Below are 17,781 nucleotides of genomic sequence, written 5' to 3' on the forward strand. Positions count from 1 at the left end.
TGTTTCCTAGATTTTTTCCACCAATAAAGAGCTAGGGCTAGCTTATTTGCCCCAAGATAATCAGATTCATGCAGTACAAGAAAATCGCTCCCTCTCCTTAAGAGGAAGCTTATGCTTTCATTTTTCCATAGTAAATGATAATAAAAATAGTATTAACTGTGTTAATTTGAGGAATCAATCGGCTGCCCGGCAAGGCGAGGCTAGTTGGGGAACTGATTTAGAGATTGTAGCCAATGCATCCATCCTTTACGGATGGTGGCCGCTGCCGGTTAGTACTAATGCTACTCCCCATGATCAGCCAAAGTTAGCCCCATTTTGTAAAGGGATTCAATCAGAAGAGTATATCCTGCCTTGGACTGGATGTCAATTTAGGTATCAACACTGGGTAGGCCCAAATACCTTCACTTTCTCACCCAGCCTAGGGCATCATTTTTTGACTATGACACCCTTGACAACTTGGGTCAATCCCTTTGATCAATGGCTACTATGTGGCCTAAATGGAAGCTGTACGGATTTGACTCCTATGGTAATGATAGGAGGAGGAGCTGGGGAAAAAGGACAAATCTCTTACAATTGGAAGGACAAATTTTCGGGGGGATCTGGCTCCGGCACTTGGCAAGCTTCAGATATGAAGCATAAAGAATTTATTAGAAAAGAATATGCCCCATCACCAGTTTGTGTTTGGCCCCCCTTTTTATGGATTGTAAGCAATAATTTTATAGGTGAGAATGAGGAATTAAGATGTGATACCAAGAGCTGCTTTTATACATTATGCTGGGATGCCACGAAATATTCTTATGCTGTAGTGACTAGAATGCCGAGGTTTGTGCCCGTGCTGGTGGAAGCCCCGAGTAGCTTGTCTTTGCTATGCACAAAAAGAGATTTCGGCATCTCGGCCATAATTGTAGCCATTGTGGCCACTACAGCAGTGGCTGCCTCTGTGACCGCCTCGGCAATGGCCCTATCCACATCTGTACAAACGGCAGATACTCTTAATGGTCTTTCATCATCAGTATCAGTTGCGCTCGACCGACAAAGTTCGGCAAATACTCAAATTCAGGGAGGGTTGATGCTGGTTAATCAGCGCATCGACCTGGTTCAAGAACAATTGGATATTTTATGGCAATTGGCGCGGTTAGGATGTGAATATAAAATGCCTGGACTTTGTGTTACATCAATACAATATGAAAATTTTATTAGAGCGGCTAATTTGTCCAAAAGTCTTTCTCAGTTCATTTTACAGAATTGGACATTCGAATTTGAACAGATACTGCGGGACTTGAGAACAGCGATCCTGCAGGTTAATTCCACCAGAATTGATGTCTCCCTACAAGAAGGACTGTCATCATGGATCTCTTCTGTCTTCTCTTATTTCAAGGAATGGGTGGGGGTGGGACTCTTCGGGATGTTTCTCTGCTTCGGAATGGCAATTTTATTCTTTTTGTTTTGCAAAATGTTCAAAAAGGCAAAAACAGATAAAGTCATGATTACACAGGCACTCGCGGCTCTAGCGTATGGGGCCTTGGCGGAGGTCTGGCTCACCATGTTAAAGTGTGGAGAATAGCCTTTGATTATCCCCATTTCATTCTGGCTTTCCCTGTCACCTTGGCAGACTCCGGCTATATTTCTCTGCCCCTGCTTCAATAGATCAGCCTTTGCACCTCTGAGTCCGAAATGTTTTGGACATTTGCACCAGAGAAGGTGATCATTGATATTGCAGCCTTTGCACTCCGCTGAGCTCGTCTCATTGCACGCGGAAAGGTGCTATATGGGGTATATTCATCTGTTTCGAACCCTGATGGGCTGCAGAGCCTGACGGTGATCAACGGATGTAGGCCATTCATCTGGTTTCTGTCTCTGGTGACGAGGTGGCCATTAACTGTCGGCAGAACAGCCCTTGCACCCTCAGCGACTTTGTTGCATTGCACGAGGATGGGTGTTTTAGCCTATGCAGCCCAGTAGGGACACTTTTATGTGCTTTTATTAAAATAAAAAGGGGGAGATGTTGGGCGCTGCCCTGGAACCACGCCATGGCAAGATGGCGCTGACATCCGCCTGAGAGTTGCTATAACAACCCTGCTGCGCATGAGCAGGAGCTCCCTGCCCACGAGGCCGGGGGTGCCTGTGCCTTACGTCACCTCGGGTGACATAAGTGAACCAGTAAATAACTGCCACGTCCGAGGCGAGAGAAATCCTCTATATAAGGAGAGTCCCGTTAGGGCGTGGGGTCTTCGCTTTGTGATAGCTTATGCTCCCCCTCTCAGGGGCAATAAAGCTTACTGCAGAAGGATCCTGATCGTGTGCCGCGTCATTCTTGCGGGTGAGATAGAGCACGGGACATTGTCTGTTTTCTTTTGAACCAGAAATACTGGATTATTACTGGGACTTATCTTGGATATCCTGCTGTTGCCCGGGGTCAGTGTGATATTGTGACTATGCAGGTCTTAGAGGTGTTCTGGAAAGTTCCATGTGAGTTCCAGGTTTCCACACACCTATCTTCCCCTGATGATGGCCTTCCCAAGACTTGACAGGCTCTAAATGTGTGCCTGTAACCTCGAGGAAGCATCACTCTCCCACACCACCCCAGGCCCACCCACTACACTGGATTTGTTCTCTCAGCTGGGCAAGCAGTGCTGACTGAAGCCACAACATCCCAAAGTCAGGGGCTGGCAGGCAGACCTATGAATTGCAACTCCGTGTGCTCCAGCAGCTTGTAGATGGAGTAGTTGTGGGGCAGATGAACTCAAAGCACTGCATCTGGACCCTGATTCCACCTGAGTTAGTTGCCATGATTTGGGCTTCCACCAGTAATCTCAGATGCAGAACATTTCCATAAGTATTTCACATTCCTTTGTGTTTGCCCCTTTGAAAATTCATTTAAGTTACTCCACATTTTTAGGTGGGATATTGGGGTATTTTGACATCTAGTTATTGAATTCTATTTTTTATTTCTGTTTTTTCTTTTCTTTTTAAAATTTACATTAAAAACAAGCTTTCTTCACATGTCAAACCCAGGTCACTCTCCATTCCCTCCTTCCCTGACCCTCACCAACCACCTTAACCCCCCATCCAATACCCATTCTGCTCCCCAGGTAGGGTGAGGACCTCCATGGCGGATTTACAAGGTCTATCATATCATCTGAGGCAGGCCCTCCCCCATGTGTCCAGGATGAGAGAACATCCCTCATTGTGAAATGGGCTCCCTGTGTCCATTCATATGCCAGGAATAAATACTGAACTCTTTTTATATTGTGAATATTGTCCCTCTACTTAATGTGTAGTTAGTGAAAATATTGTCCCATCTGCAGTCTTCCACTTTGTCTGATGGAAGTGTCCTTTGAAGTGCAGAAGCTTCTCAGTTTCATGAGGTCCAATTTATTAATTATTGATCTAGGAGTGTGTGCTATCGGGGTTGTGTTCAGAAAGTTTTCCTGTGCCAATAAGTTTTAGGCTACCAGGAACTGGAACAGTGTTGTGAGAGATCAGACCATGGTTTTTTTCTGAAGGAATATGGACCTTGGAACTACAGATAAGGATAGCAGACATAAATTTTAAGGAATGATTAATGGGCCATACTAGTAAAAGCAAGGAAAACAGGTGTGCTGAGTTTGATTTGAACTCTGTGGGTGACTGGATCAAGATATTTCAAAGGAGAATAATATTTATGGGATAATTGTGGTGATGTTTTGGTGAAGAACATGGCTACTGCTTGCCCTTGTTTGAAGAATCTGCCTGAGGGTAAACTGAGGAGATTTATATGAATCTCTTTGGCAGAAGAAATCCCAAAAAAGCCTAGCATAAACTGTATTGTTCCAATATTAGTAACCCCAATGAGGATTTATGATGACAAGTAGCAAACTGAGCAAGGAAAATACACACTGCAGAAGAAGTTGAGTAGAACAGGAGCATCAGTAAGTGGACTGCAGTTACATCCTGTGGTTGTTGAAGGAGACACACAGATTAAGACTTGGATAAAGGGAGTGGGGGCCTCAGGGCAGGATTCCACCCAGTTAAGTTTCCCTTGGGTAAAAAGGAATTAAACAATAGTTTAGAGCTGGGTGTAATTGTGCATAACTTTAATCTCAACTCTAGCAAGGCAGAAGCTGTTATATTTCTGAGATTTATGCAAGCCCGGTCTACAGAGAAAAATCCAGAACAGTCAAGTACAGGCAGTGAAGGAAACCACTGAAAACCAAAGCTGGTTAAGGAAACAGCTGAAATTATTTGGATATCTGGAGCATTTTGACATCAGACAAGAAGATGCAGAGTTTGTAGTTTGCACAGCTGTTTTTCAGTCTTGCTTTGGTCTAGTATTTCTCCACTATGTTTTGGACAGTAATGTGTTTCCTATGCATTATATGTTGGAAGTATGATATTTGGCTTTTGATTTTGAGTTGATAGGGAATACAGTTGAGAGGTTGAGTGAATCTCAGAAGACACTTTGATCTTTGGAATTTCAAACATCCTGAGAATGTGATTGAATATGGGGACTTAGAGGTTGGACTAAAATTATATTGCAATATATTACTTCAAGTTTCTGGGAACCTCTCACACCACTTCCAGTTGACTGCAGGATCCATTTGATATTATATTATGATATATGATATGATTAAGTAATATGATATTACTTCAAGTTTCTGGGAACCTCTCAGACCAATTCCATTTGTCTGCAAGATCCATTTGTAGCTCCTTAAGCACCCTCAGCTGATTCAGCCCAATGTCTGTCTGCATGTCACCCAGTCTTGGCATGATAACACTATGTTAAACCTCTGAAGCAGTAAGCCACCCAATTAAATGTTTTACTTCATAAGACATTATGGTGTCTCTTCAAAGAATAGAAATCCTAAATTTGATAGCATGCTCTATCTTAATTAGCATCTGTGTATGTGTGCTTCTGTTATAGGAGAGCTTTTACCTCTCAGGATCAGATGCATATCTCTGTGTGAAGGCTGTGACTCCTGGGGAATGAATACCCAGTAGGATCTAATACTTACCTATTATGGATAGTAGTTTTTTGGATATATGACGGGGACTACACTGTGCAGTACCTACAGCCTAGCCAGCCATGTGTATGTGGAAGATAATGGGAGAGAAAATATATCAGAACATGACACTTACCTTGCATGAATATTGGGACTATGATGGTTAGGCAGTTGTTATATGTAGTAGGCTATAATAACTAATTGGATACATGTAAATAGGTGTTAGGTGGTGTGTGTGTGTTGTGTGTGTCCAGATAAATTGAGATAAAGAGGGGAGAGATTGAAAGTGAGTATTGATTTAAAAAATGCCTACCCATGAATCCAGTCGTAATGAAAGTACTTGAATGAAAAATCCAACCCAAGGAATTTAGCTACACCTACAAAAACATAGGCAACTGATATCCTGAAACCAACAAGCACCAAAGATACAAAACACACAAACACTACCAATGAAAATAACAGTAATTTGCAATCACTGGTCATTATATCTCTCAAGAGAAAGGAATTCAATACACCTATAATAAGGTTGCAAGCTAACAGTCGATAAAGAATGGGATCCATACTTTTGCTGCCTACAAGAAACACACCTCAAACACAAAGACAGACAGTACCTCAGAGTAAATGGTTGCAAAAGTATTTTGCATTCAAATAAATGTAAGAAATATCTAACAAGACAGACTTCAAAATAAATAATTCAAACAAATGGAGAAGGTAAATTCATACTAATCACAGAAAAAAATCCATCAGGATAAAGTCTCAATTTGGAACATGTATGCATATGCTCCAAAAAGAAGAACAAAAACATATGTAAAGGCAACATGACTAAAGTTTAGATTGCACATCAAACACTACAAACGAATAGTAGGAGACTTTGACACTCCACTTTTACCATTGAACTAGTGGAACAGGCAGAATCTTAAAACAGAAATGAGGACTCACAGATTTCATGACTCAAATGGAATTCACAGACATCTATGGAACATTTCATCCAGAAACAAAAGAATACACCTTCTCAGCACATCAAGGAAACTTCTCTATAATTGACCACATAATCAGTAACAAAGCAAACTTCGACAGATAGAAGATAATTGTAATAACCCCTGTATATTATTGGACCACTCTGGTTTAAGTTTAGAATTTAACAATACTAATTACAAAAGCCTACAAAATCATGGAAATTGAACAATGCTCAATTGAGTCATCCCTGGGTCAAAGAAGAAATAAAGAAAGAAATTAAAGACTGTCTAGAATTCAACAAAAATGTAAGCACAAATAACCAAACCTATAGAACAATATGAAAGCAATTCAAAGAGGAAAGTTCATAGCATTAAGTGCCTATGTATAAAAGTGGAGAAATCTCACTGTAGTGTCTGAACAGCACACCTGAAATCTCTAGAACAAAAAGAATCTAATTCACCCAGTAGGAGTACTCATCAGGAAATAATCAAATTGAGGGCTGAAATCAATGAAATAAAAACAAAGTAAACAATACAAAGAATCAATGAAACAAACAGCTGGTTCTTTGAGAAAAGTCAAGAAGATAGTTAAAGATTTATCCAAACTAACCAAAAGGCACAGAGAGATTATCCAAAATTACAAAATCAGAAATGGTAATGGGGACATAACTACAGACACTGAGGAAAATTTGATAATCATCAGGACATAATTTGAAAAACATGTACTTCACAAAATCTGAAAATCTAAAACAAATGTACAATTTTGTGGGTAGGTACCACATACCTAAAATTTAAAAACGAGCAGATAAACAAATTTAATAGACCTAAAACCCCTGAGGAAATAGAAGCCATCATCAAAAGTCTCCCCTCACACCCACACAGATGAGGCCAGGGCTAGATGGTTTCAGTACAGAATTTTACCAGAATTTCAAGGAAGAGCTAATATTGATACTCCTCAGACTTCTCCATGTGATAGAAACTGAAGGAACATTGCATTTTTACTAGGATACAGTTACCCCGACACTCAAACCATACAAAGACTCTACTAAGAAAGAGAGTCTACACACATAGAGGATCACAACTGTCTATAACTTTAGTCAGGGAAACTTCCATGCTCTACTATCCTATAGGGACAGTGCACATTTGAGATGCATACTCCTATAAGCAGTCTGTAACTACTCATAGTCAAAATAACATTACACAAATAAGTCAATTAATACGATAATTTTAAATGTGTTCTTTATCGCTGGGGATGCATGCACCTCAGTGACACACAAAAACTAACACCTGAAAAGGCATGTTATACTAGAATTGAACCCTTGTGTTCCATGCTAAAATAACAGCTCAGATATTGTATATCTTCAACACAACTAAATACATATTAATACATTTCCCTAGGTACTGCAATTGGTACTTTCCCATATTCCAATCAAGTGAACATGTCTAGGAAGTTTATGTATCAAAATATTCCTAAATATTTTGGAACAAATAGTACAAGTCTTTTAATGAAGGGAAAGAAATCTCCCTGAGGCATCATGAAGTCTTTAGTATTGCTTGTATTTCTGATATTGTTGTTTTGATACAGGGTTTCTCTATAGTTCATGAGGCTCTCCTGGGACTCAATCTGCAGACCATGGTGGCCTCAAATTCCTAGAGACCCACTTACACTTGCCTCCAGGATGCTGGTATCAAGGCTGAACTTGCATTGCACTGTTGTCTTCATGAGTTTATCATGATATTTGGAGTTATCTAGACATTTTTATAATCATCCCTTCATATACTTTGTCTCAAGTTTTGTTTCAGTGGCTCTTATATTGGCCAGTATTATGGGATTGGTCATTTGGGGAGACCCCAAGTTGACTTGGATTTTTCATTATTTCTTCAGTGTTGTAATTGGTTGGATTTAGTACACTTGTTAATTCTTTCCAACACACTTGTATTGGCTTGATTGGACTTGGGTTCATGGCTTGGCTATTCTTGGCTTAGGTGTGTGCTTCATGAAACTCAGCTGTGGAGACACACAGTGCTAGTCTGTCAGTGGGACAGCAGAGATAATGAAAGTTGAGAAGTGGTGGTAGCATCCTATGTTTGAGACCTGTATAAAGACATTGTCTTAGAATACTTTCCATTTTGTATAATTTGTTTATTGTTTTAGTATTCATTTTACATTCCAAATTCAATTGTCCCTTCAGCCCCCCCATACCTCACACCCTTGACTCCCTCAGTGCAAAGACTCCCAGGAGGAGTCAACATAGTGTGTTACATAAAGGTGGGCATTGCCAAGCCCCTCTCCCATGCATTAAGCCTGAGCATGGCATCCCACCAAAGGTTATGGGAAAATTTAGCTTATGTACTGGATTTTAGATCCTTGTCCTGCTGCCAGGGATCCTCAGATAGTCCACGTTTCACAACTGTTTCTTACATACAGCGGGCCTAGTCCAAACCCCTGGAGTGTCCATAGCTGTTTGTCAAGAGTACGTGAGTTTCCACTATATTGGTTCAGCTATTCCTGTAGAGTTATCTGTAGATTATATTGAACTCCCTTGCTCATATATTCCCTCCTCCCTCTCTTTGACTGAATTCCTGGAGCTTGAACTGGTGCTTGGTTGTAGATCTCTGCCTCTATTTCCTTCAAATACTGGAAGAAGGCTCTACGATGATAGTTTGCATATTCTCCAATTTGATTTCAGGGGAAGACCAGTCTGGGCATTCTCTCCATTATTGCTAGGAGTCTTAGCTGGTGTCCTTCTTGTCTATATTTGTCATTCACAAAAGGTTATTTATTAAAACAAATAGTCAAAATTCAATGGAGGAGAACATCTTTGTGGCCAAAGCAAATGGGACTCTTATGGACTATATGGACATGTCTTCACTTTATAGCTTACATGACAGTCAAGGACTCACCATGGAATGGTTCAGGAACACAGCACAGTATTCTGAGTGCATTGGTTATTCGCTTCCTTATCAGCTGCCAGGCCTCCAATGATCTGGATCCAGAGGTTTTGGGTCCAACTTGGGACTGTTCTTTGGGAATGATGGGCCCAACGGATAGTTGCTCTACCGGGAATTCCTTATTCAGAATCCTTATAGGTGTTCCATTCAAGACTGACTCACATAAGGAAATATCATCACACAGGCCATCCACAGAATTCATGTTCATTGCAATGTCCCCAGTAGCATTGTGGATGAAATTAGCCATCAGGACACTTCTTGCAGAAAATATTTCATCTGAACAGGGCATAATCTCCAAGCAGGCGTATTTGTTGGGCATCTTATAACTTTGGCATCTCTTTTCTCTTCTTTCCACACCATTCTCCTGAAAGTCACCCTTTCCAACTTCAATAATTTTTGCCAAGGTTGATTCACTCTCTGCCCTTTTGAAGGGGAGAAGGGGGTGAATAGTACCTATAGGGCTGATGTTTAACCAGGGCTTCCCATTTTGGTGATGACAGTCCCTAATACTCAATTTGTGTTTCAGAATATTGAAAGTTGCTGTTACATTATTATTTGCTTGCCATTTTCTTATGCATGATACAATCTCTTCACAGGTATAGCCTATGTTGCACATAGTCTCTACGACACTGGGAAGGATTTCTTTACTTGCAGGTTCTACATGCTCTTCAATTTGGCCCAGCCATCTTCTTTCCAGGAGCTGAAATATTGTTATCCTTTGCCGGGTAGGGACTGTGAGTAATTGTGCAATGATTTTGCAACAGGGCTTTGAGAGGTGATAGGGAATAGGGTACTCTGTACTGTTGATGAGCCTGTGCATACCATGCATTGTGGTTGCTGCATATGGAAATTTTCCTGTGACCAGTACATATAGGACTACTCCCAAGCTCCACATGTCAACTGCCAGCCCATCATAGGGTTTCCTTGCCAAAATCTCTGGAGCCATGTAGAACAAAGAGCCACAGACATTCTTCAGCTTCTGCCCCTCTTCGAGCTGAATAGCCATCCCAAAGTCACAAAGCTTCACGTTTCCAGCTCTGTCAATCAGGATATTTTCCAATTTAATATCACGATGTGCAACAAGTCTTTGGTGGAGAAAGTGCACTGCTGACACGACCTGTTGGAATATTGGTCTAGCTTCTTCCTCCTTTAGATAGGTTTTGTCCCTGAGGAATATCTCCAAGTCATCTCCTGCAACATACTCCATGACTAAATAAGTCTTTGTCATTGTGTTGATGACATGATAGTATCTGACTATGTTTCTGTGTTCCAAAAACTGGAGGATCTGTACTTCAGAGTTGATGTCATTCATACCATTGTGATTCTTCTTGAGCACCTTGACCGCAACCTGTGTGCTTGTAGGGAGGTGGCACGCAAGCTTCACCTCCGCAAATCCTCCACAGCCTAGAGATGTTAAAAACTTGAAATCATTGCAGCTATCCATGATGTTAACCTCAATTTCAAGCACTTTATCTCGTCGGAAATTCCTCAGGAAAGCAATGCTAGAAACAAAAATTAAAACAGATAAGATAAATGGCCAGAAAAACATAAAGATTTATAGTAAAGTCAGACTTGGATGAAGTAAAACCTCTAAAGGTTTACAGTGAGTTCAAAAAATATATGTAAGATTGAGAGAGAAAAATAAATGGCATAGTGGTAAATAAATAGAGAAGCCCACTGTGGTTGTACATGCTGATAGGATTTGCTGCAGAGGCAGAGGCAGGTGGATTTCTAAAGAGAAACTCTGTATCAGAGAAAAATAAATAAAAGAAAGAAAAAGAAATAGAATAATAGTAATAGATAAATAAATAAGACACGTAAAGTTGGAAAATACACAGAGAGTCTGGATACTATATGCTATTGTGTTTTTCAGTTTTTTGATTCGTTAGTAAAGAAAAACTGCTAAAGTACACTAGATTATAAATGCTGCTGCATTAATTCAACTTATATCTTTTGAAAATGCCTTGACTTCAAAATTTACATATAAGGATATGTTACTTTGGAAAGGAGTTATTGTTTATGTTTCTACAGAAAATGAAAAGCTGAGGATTCCTTCCAGGCTTCTGTGGTTTGATGAACCAAGACCCCTGGAAGCAGTGGGCCAGGTGTTCCAACAATTGAGACAGCTAGTATGATACATCCGTACAGACCCAAAAAATAAGGACTTATACAGGTTTCTGAGTTTTGTAATGATCCCCGTGATATGAAGTGCACCCCCCTACAGCATGAAGCAGTTTGGAATGAGCGACGTCCAAATCCCCATACTGTTTATAAATCTTTGCTTTCATTTAAATGGGGTTGTTTATAATTGGTTAATTATCACAACCAATCTCTTTTTAAAGGAGAAAGGGGATTATGGTATGGAAATAAATACTTGGTGTGGGTATGGTTTTTCATTTATTGATACAAATTCAAGGTCAATTTTGTGATATGTATATTTCTCCTCTTGATTAAGTATTGTGCTTATACTGATCTTTAAAATTGTAATGCATAATTAAATACAGGCTATAGATAGTTATAATTTTCAGAACTTATAGTTAGGTAAGTTAGGTTTTCTAGATAAACAGAAATATATGTGAGATAGATACGTAGTCTTCAAACCTTTCAAAGACCTTCAGAAAATGGCATTTAAAACGGTTTAGGGGTTTTCTTGACAATGAGAAATGTCTGTTCCTTGCAGCAACTATTACATCTGAGAGGAAGTTGGGCCTCAAAGAAACTAGTTATGGAGTTTGCTTTCAACATGGCAACATTATCCATTTGGGCAAGAAACTGCTCTTGCCTAGACTGTTTGACTGTTGCTGTATAAACTGGATATGCAGGACCCACAGGAAAGTGACTGCTGAACTCAAATAGTCCTTCAGGTTTCCTGCTTCATGGAAGAGTCTGTGAAACTTTCTGCAGAAAACAATGACTGACAGACTGCTGATGCAGATGGACAGTTTGAAATTTCCTGCTTTGCTTTGAAGACTTCTGGACACATTGTGGCCTATGGGCTGAAGATGGATGCCCCAACATTACAGAGGAACTTTCGATGACTGCCCAGGTAGCAAGATGTCTCTGTCAATTCTAATGTTTGTATATTATCCTTCTATGGTCTTTGATGGAGTTGAAGACAGATAGGTATAGTTTTCCTTAGTTATGATAAAAGATAAGCTACATATAAAACTTTGGACTCACAAGGATGGGATAGATGAAATTTTCTTTAAATCTTGCTAAATGTTGATTGACAAAATAGTGTAATTGTGTTCTTACTTGATAACTGTTCTGTTATATATAATTTGACTATGCTAATGTTAAGACCTTTCTTTTTATTTAGACAGAAAAGAGGAGATGATGGGGGAAGTCCTGTGTATATGTCAATAAAACACTGTTGGCTAATAGGGAAGCAAGATCGGTGGTACTAGTTCTTCAGGGAGGACTCCCAGTAGGAGAAACTCAGAGAGTCAAGATGTAACCGCCATAGGGATAAGAAGCCTGGAAATTCCTCTGGTAAGAGAAATACTTAGATTAACAATTATGAGATAAATACTTAAGTCAGAGCTAGCCAGTAAGCAAGGCCAACAGCTTCATAATCAATACCGTGTCTTGTGTGTTATTTGGGGACTACAACACGGCAGAGCCCAGGTGAGTGGCAGGGGGAAAAACCAAGCCGCTGGCAAGAAAAACGCATCCCTTTACAGATGTGTACTCATAAAAGAAATTGCTAGGGTCAAAGAAACAGTGATCTGTGCACAGTCAAGAATGCATCAAAATGAAAACCTCTGGCAGAAGATACAAATTAAAATATAGGAAAAAGGTTATATTCTAATCGACTTACAATGTAGAGGTTCTGCTGGGGATGTTTCAACTATTAAACCATAGGAAAAATTTAAAGTGTGAAAGGAATTAGCAGGTGTATGTGAATATTGAAATTAGATGAAAGAAAAGCACTTAAACACATGAGTCTTGAGCAAAAAGTGCTGCTGCTATCAAAATAGATCCAAACCAGGTAGAACCCTGGCATATTGGATCCCGTGAATCTATCCAAACTTTGGGGAAGAATTAAAACTGTACTGGAGGGATTTGTGTGACAACTTGAAAGAAACTATAATTCTCAGAGAGGAAAGGACCTCAGTTGAGACAATGCCATCATGAGATACAGCTGTTCGGCATTTTCTCAATAATTGATAAATGGAGCAGGAACCAGATCATTGTGAGTGGAGCTCGATCTACTTGGACATGTGATCCTGGGTTTAAACTAAACCAGGCTGATCAAGTCAGCAATCAGTGCCCTTCCATTGTCTCTGCATCTGTTCCTGTCTCAACGAAACTGCTCAGTTTACATTCCTGTACTGACTTTCTTTAGAGACAATGGTCCTGAAAGTGTAAGCTCATTAAACCTTTTCCTTCTAAGTTTTCTCATTGGACATGGTGTTTTGTTGCAACAATAGAAACCCTAAGACAAATACCAAGATTACAGAAAATACTTCTTAAAAGGAAAAGTAATGGAACATACCCAAAGAATCTATATACCTTTATTACCCTGAGCCCCCAAGCAAAGAAAAACAAAAATAACATATTAACTCCTTTCATCAATAAACACATGTGAGAAATTCCTTAATGGGAATCCATGAGAATTCACATCTGTCTCAACAACACAGTAAATATTCCTTCATTCACAATTCCCTCAGGAACAGGAGAGGATATTTCAAAGAAAACAAATTGATTCTTAGCATAGTATAAAAAGAGACTAGGGGGAAGAGACAAAACAAGCACAGTGAGTAGTTAACTCTAGTGTTATAACAAAATTATCTAGAACTTGATATAGTTTCGAATGACACAAAGCAGGTCCACAACCACAAATCAGACATGTCTTGTGTTTTCTGAGTCATGAGGAGGCATGGGACTGAGCTTTTGTCAGTCATAGTATCAGTCACAAAGTTATGCTGGAAGGAGTGAGATAGTGCAGTAGAATATGATCAAAGTACAATAAGGCATGCATGGAAATGGTATAATCAAATTGGCAATGTGTGATCTTTATTTAAATAGAGGAAAAGAAGAATCCAAAGAGAAAAAAAAGATTTAATTTTTAAAACTGATTATTAGGTAATTGATGAGTTAATGGAATATACAGTTATAAATTATCTCTACAGCAAACCTAACATTGGAAATATGAATAGGACACCCGAGACACAAAACCTCTGAAGGAGAAACCTACAAACTGGGAAACAACCTCACTTTGTTGAGGTCCATTTGATTAGAGAACTCCAACTATGTGAGGTTCATTGTAACCTCATTACTGCTGTCTGGGAATCGGACAGTGACTCCAATGGTTAAGGAAAAAGCTCAGCTGTTGGGTATGTACAAATGGACTAATATGTATCATTATTCTCAATGTCTCCTTGAAATTTCGCAAGCACCAACCTGTCAGCTATTTGCAAGAATTGACAATATTGTTTTGTTGTTATTTTGTTTTTCTTTCTTTACTTGAAAAGAAATTTTTTACCTGATTTTTTTTGGTTTTTCGAGACAGGGTTTCTCTGTATTGTTTTGGAGGCTGTCCTTGAACTCACTTGGTAGACCAGGCTGGCCTCAAACTCACAGAGATCCACCTCCCTCTGCCTCCTGAGTGCTTGGATTAAAGGCAGGTGACACCAAGGCCCAGCTGCCCTCAACTTTTTATTGTTGCTGTGATCAAGTCCCAATTTAGAATCAACTCTAGGGAGGAAGAGTTTATGTGCATTCAGATATCCAACAGACTTAGAATACATGTCCCTGGGTACATCTTGTTCCTTTTAGAACTGGGTCATTAGGTAGCTGGTGACATAACATAGAAGTTCTCTATCCACCACTGTCTTGCTTCCTAGAAAGTTCCACCTCCATGCTTTCTACAGGTTTCCAAGCAGTAGTAGCTACTGGAATCCAAATACTGCCAATGCTTGAGATAATGTGAAATAAACCACTGCCAGCTTAAATGAGAAATTTCCTTACCGTCGTGGGCATGTAAGCATGAGTTTTTGTCCTATGTGGGGGACTTAATGTGATAGAGCCTTGGTGACTATTAGTCAGGGTTGCCTAATCACCCTAATATCTTATACAATAGTCCAATCATTCCCCTTTTCTGGAATTCATTGGAATGACTTACAGGCTGCCGTCAAAAATCCCGGAGTTTCTCAGTCTGCAAGGCTGAATCTCCTGGCTGAGTTTCAGTATATGCTGAAACACCAAAGTAATAGACTCTAATTCAGTGAAGTATTGGACCTTCTAACAAGGCAAGAGCAAATGCAAAAGAGCACTTGTTCCAGGTTCTTATATAGTCAGTCATCCAGCAGAAGGCGTGGCCATAATAAAGGTGTGTCTATTTGCATCAAGATCTGGATTAAAGGCGTGTGTCTTCACTCCTCTACATCCTCAAAGAAGTGGTATTTCCCTCCTCTTGATCCACAGCAAATCCAGAAAAAATAACCTCGCACAGGTATTTCCTTCATGTCAGAGTTGTAGTTTATTAGAGATACTGTAAAGTTGATAATGAAAAATTGCAATTATATCGACAGAGATTAAGGCATTTAGCCTACTTCACGCTGGCTCTATTCTTCCCGATTTAATTTGAAGGTATGAGAATTTCAAGCCGGGCGTTGGTGGCACACGCCTTTAATCCCAGCACTCGGGAGGCAGAGGCAGGCGGATCTCTGTGAGTTCGAGGCCAGGCTGGACCGACAGCCTCCAAAACGGAGAAACTCTGTCTCATAAAACCAGATAGAGAGAGAGAGAGAATTTCATCTTCCAATCTGGTCTTTTTTGTTTTTTGGTTTTTGTTTTTTTTTTCGGTTTTTACGAGACAGGGTTTCTCTGTATTGTTTTTGAGGCTGTTGGTCCAGCCTGGCCTCGAACTCACAGAGATCCGCCTGCCTCTGCCTCCCGAATGCTGGGATTAAAGGCGTGCGCCACCACCGCCTGGCCCAATCTGGTCTTAATTACTCTGGAAAACTTCAGTGTGTCAAAGTATATTATTCTGTCCAATATTCAATGTAATTATTCATTTTTGGACTTGTCCCAGTTTTATTTTCTTTCACTTTTTAAAAAGTGTTTTGAGAGATGTTTTCTCTGTGTATCAGCTCTGCTTATCCAGGTGCTACTTTTGAAATTCAGATTTGTCTTGATCATATTGATATCTGTCAGAAATGCAGGGTTTAATGGCATGAGCCACAACCACTAGACAGTTTGTTTAGGTTACTTCTTTTGTTTTTTGTTGTTGTTGTATTTTTTATTGTTGTTGTTTTAGTTTGGTTTTGGTTTTTATAGACAGGTTTTCTCTGCTTTGTTTTGGACCCTGTCCAGGAACTTGCAATGTACACCATGATATCTGCCAACTCACAAATATTCCCCTGATTCTGCATCCTGAGTGCCATTATTAAAGGCAGGAGCCCCCAATGCCATGCTGACAGATTTTCTTTAGGAAAAGAAATATTAGCCGCGCGGTGGTGGTGCACGCCTTTAATGCCAGTTTGAGGCCATGCTGGACCGACAGCCTCAAAAACAGTACAGAGAATCCCTGTATTGTAAAAAACAAACAAACAAAAAGAAATATTAAACCATCACTGGAACTCATTTGGGTTATCTTGCTGTTGCCCAGCATCAGGGTGATCTTGTGACAAGTCAGGTTTTAGAGGAACTTGGAAGGGGTCCGGAATGTTCCATGTTTGTTTCATGCTGTCACCCACCTCTATTCCCATGATGATGCCATAGCCCAGACTTGCTTGTTTCTACTTTTATGCTTATAGCCTGCAGGAAGCATGGCAGTCTCACCTCGCTCCATCCCCACCCCTTTGAATAGTCTGCCAGCAGTGTAACCACTGCTGACTGAAGCCACAACATCTCCATGTCAGGAGCTGGCAGCTGGACCTAGGAAATGTACTATTTAGGGTGTCATCAGGTTCCCCAGAACCAGCTCCTCCATGTGCTTCAGCAGCTTGAAGAGGGAGAAGTTGTGGGGCAGATGGAAACAAAACACTGATCTGGCAACTGATTCCACCTGGGTTGGTCAGCAAATCAACCAAAAATAATCTCTCACAGATATGTCCTTTATGTGAGGGTTGAAGTTTATTAGAGATATAGCAAGTTAACAATAAAAAATTACCATTACAGTGGCAGAAATCAATCACTGTGTTTGTCCTTGAGATTAAGGAGTCTAGCCTACTTCATTTCCTCTCTCTACTTCCTGATTTAATTGGAATATATGAGAATTTGGTCTTCCACTCAGACCTTAATAACCCTGGAGACCTGCAGTGTATCACACAGTATATTATTCTGCCCAAATGAGATTTACATGCAAATATTCAATGCAATTATTTCTTATTGGAATGTCTCCTGTTTTCTTTTCTGTTCCTTTTTCTTTCTTTCATTTTTGAAAGTTTTTTGAGAGTTTTTTTTTCTGTGTATCAGCTCTGATTATCTGGGAAATCCATTTGAAAATCAGATTTGTCTGGATTTCACAGAGATGTGGCTGCTTCTGCCTAAAGGATACTGGGATTAAAGACTGGAACCACAACCACTAGAAAGTTTGTTTACATTTTTTTCTTTTTGGCTTGATTTTGTTGGTGTTGTTGTTGTTATTTTGGTTTTGTTAGATTTTGTTTTCTTAGATGGAGTTTCTGTGTATTGTTTTGGACCCTGTTCTGGAACTTGCTCCGTACAAGAGGCTGGACTCCAACTCACATGAGCCACCAAAGCCCTGCTAAATGTTGCCTTTTGGAATAGAAATACTAGACTATCACTGGAAGTTATTTTGGATATCTTGCTGTTTCCCAATGTCAGGGTGATATTGTGACTAGTCAGGTCTTGGAGGGGTTGTGGAATGTTCCATGTGTATTTTCTTCTTCGACTCACCTATCTTCCCCTTATGATGGCTT

The 17,781-nt window shown here is 40.0% G+C and overlaps 1 protein-coding gene across 1 annotated transcript; it reads right to left on the bottom strand.

The window, feature by feature from the left end:
- Positions 1 to 8,091: 8,091 nt before the first annotated feature.
- LOC121138401 (sperm motility kinase-like) lies at positions 8,092 to 15,161 on the bottom strand. The gene is made up of 2 exons (XM_040741108.1): positions 15,018 to 15,161; positions 8,092 to 10,392 (listed from the first exon to the last, which is right to left on the bottom strand). The coding sequence occupies exon 2, from the start codon at positions 10,332 to 10,334 to the stop codon at positions 8,820 to 8,822; it is 1,515 nt and encodes a 504-aa protein (XP_040597042.1). The 5' UTR covers positions 10,335 to 10,392; positions 15,018 to 15,161; the 3' UTR covers positions 8,092 to 8,819.
- Between the last annotated feature and the right edge of the window lie 2,620 nt (positions 15,162 to 17,781).

Source organism: Mesocricetus auratus, unplaced genomic scaffold (genome assembly GCF_017639785.1).
Source record: "Mesocricetus auratus isolate SY011 unplaced genomic scaffold, BCM_Maur_2.0 contig_4480_pilon_obj, whole genome shotgun sequence".
Lineage (NCBI taxonomy): Eukaryota > Metazoa > Chordata > Mammalia > Rodentia > Cricetidae > Mesocricetus > Mesocricetus auratus.